Raw genomic sequence first — 205 nt, 5'->3', positions numbered from 1 at the left:
ATATATATATACATATATATAAATATATTTACCTTTTTAAGTTGCAATGCATGGGTTTGTGTATTTTGTTCTATTTGTTTTAATTTTTCATAAATTTGTTTTTGTTTTTTATTTTTATTTTTTGCTGCTGCAAGCTGCTGCTGCAGCTGCTGCTCCAGTTGCTGCTGCTCTTCTAGCTGCAGCACACAAATAAATATATAAACAT

At 28.8% G+C, this 205-nt stretch overlaps 1 protein-coding gene across 1 annotated transcript in view; it reads left to right on the top strand.

Moving 5' to 3' along the window:
* Positions 1 to 46: 46 nt before the first annotated feature.
* The window catches only part of EMH_0031650 (uncharacterized protein), a gene marked incomplete at both ends in the record, with an annotated part of 2115 nt that continues 1956 nt past the window's right edge, over positions 47 to 205 (top strand). Inside the window, one exon of the mRNA XM_013494539.1 lies at positions 47 to 58. Coding sequence (XP_013349993.1) covers positions 47 to 58 — 12 coding nt within the window. The remainder of the gene's footprint in view (positions 59 to 205) is intronic.

The sequence above is a fragment of the Eimeria mitis genome, genomic scaffold, assembly GCF_000499745.2.
Source record: "Eimeria mitis Houghton genomic scaffold, Emh_scaff1196, whole genome shotgun sequence".
Classification (NCBI taxonomy): domain Eukaryota; phylum Apicomplexa; class Conoidasida; order Eucoccidiorida; family Eimeriidae; genus Eimeria; species Eimeria mitis.
This window is presented reverse-complemented; position numbering and strand designations above follow the sequence as displayed.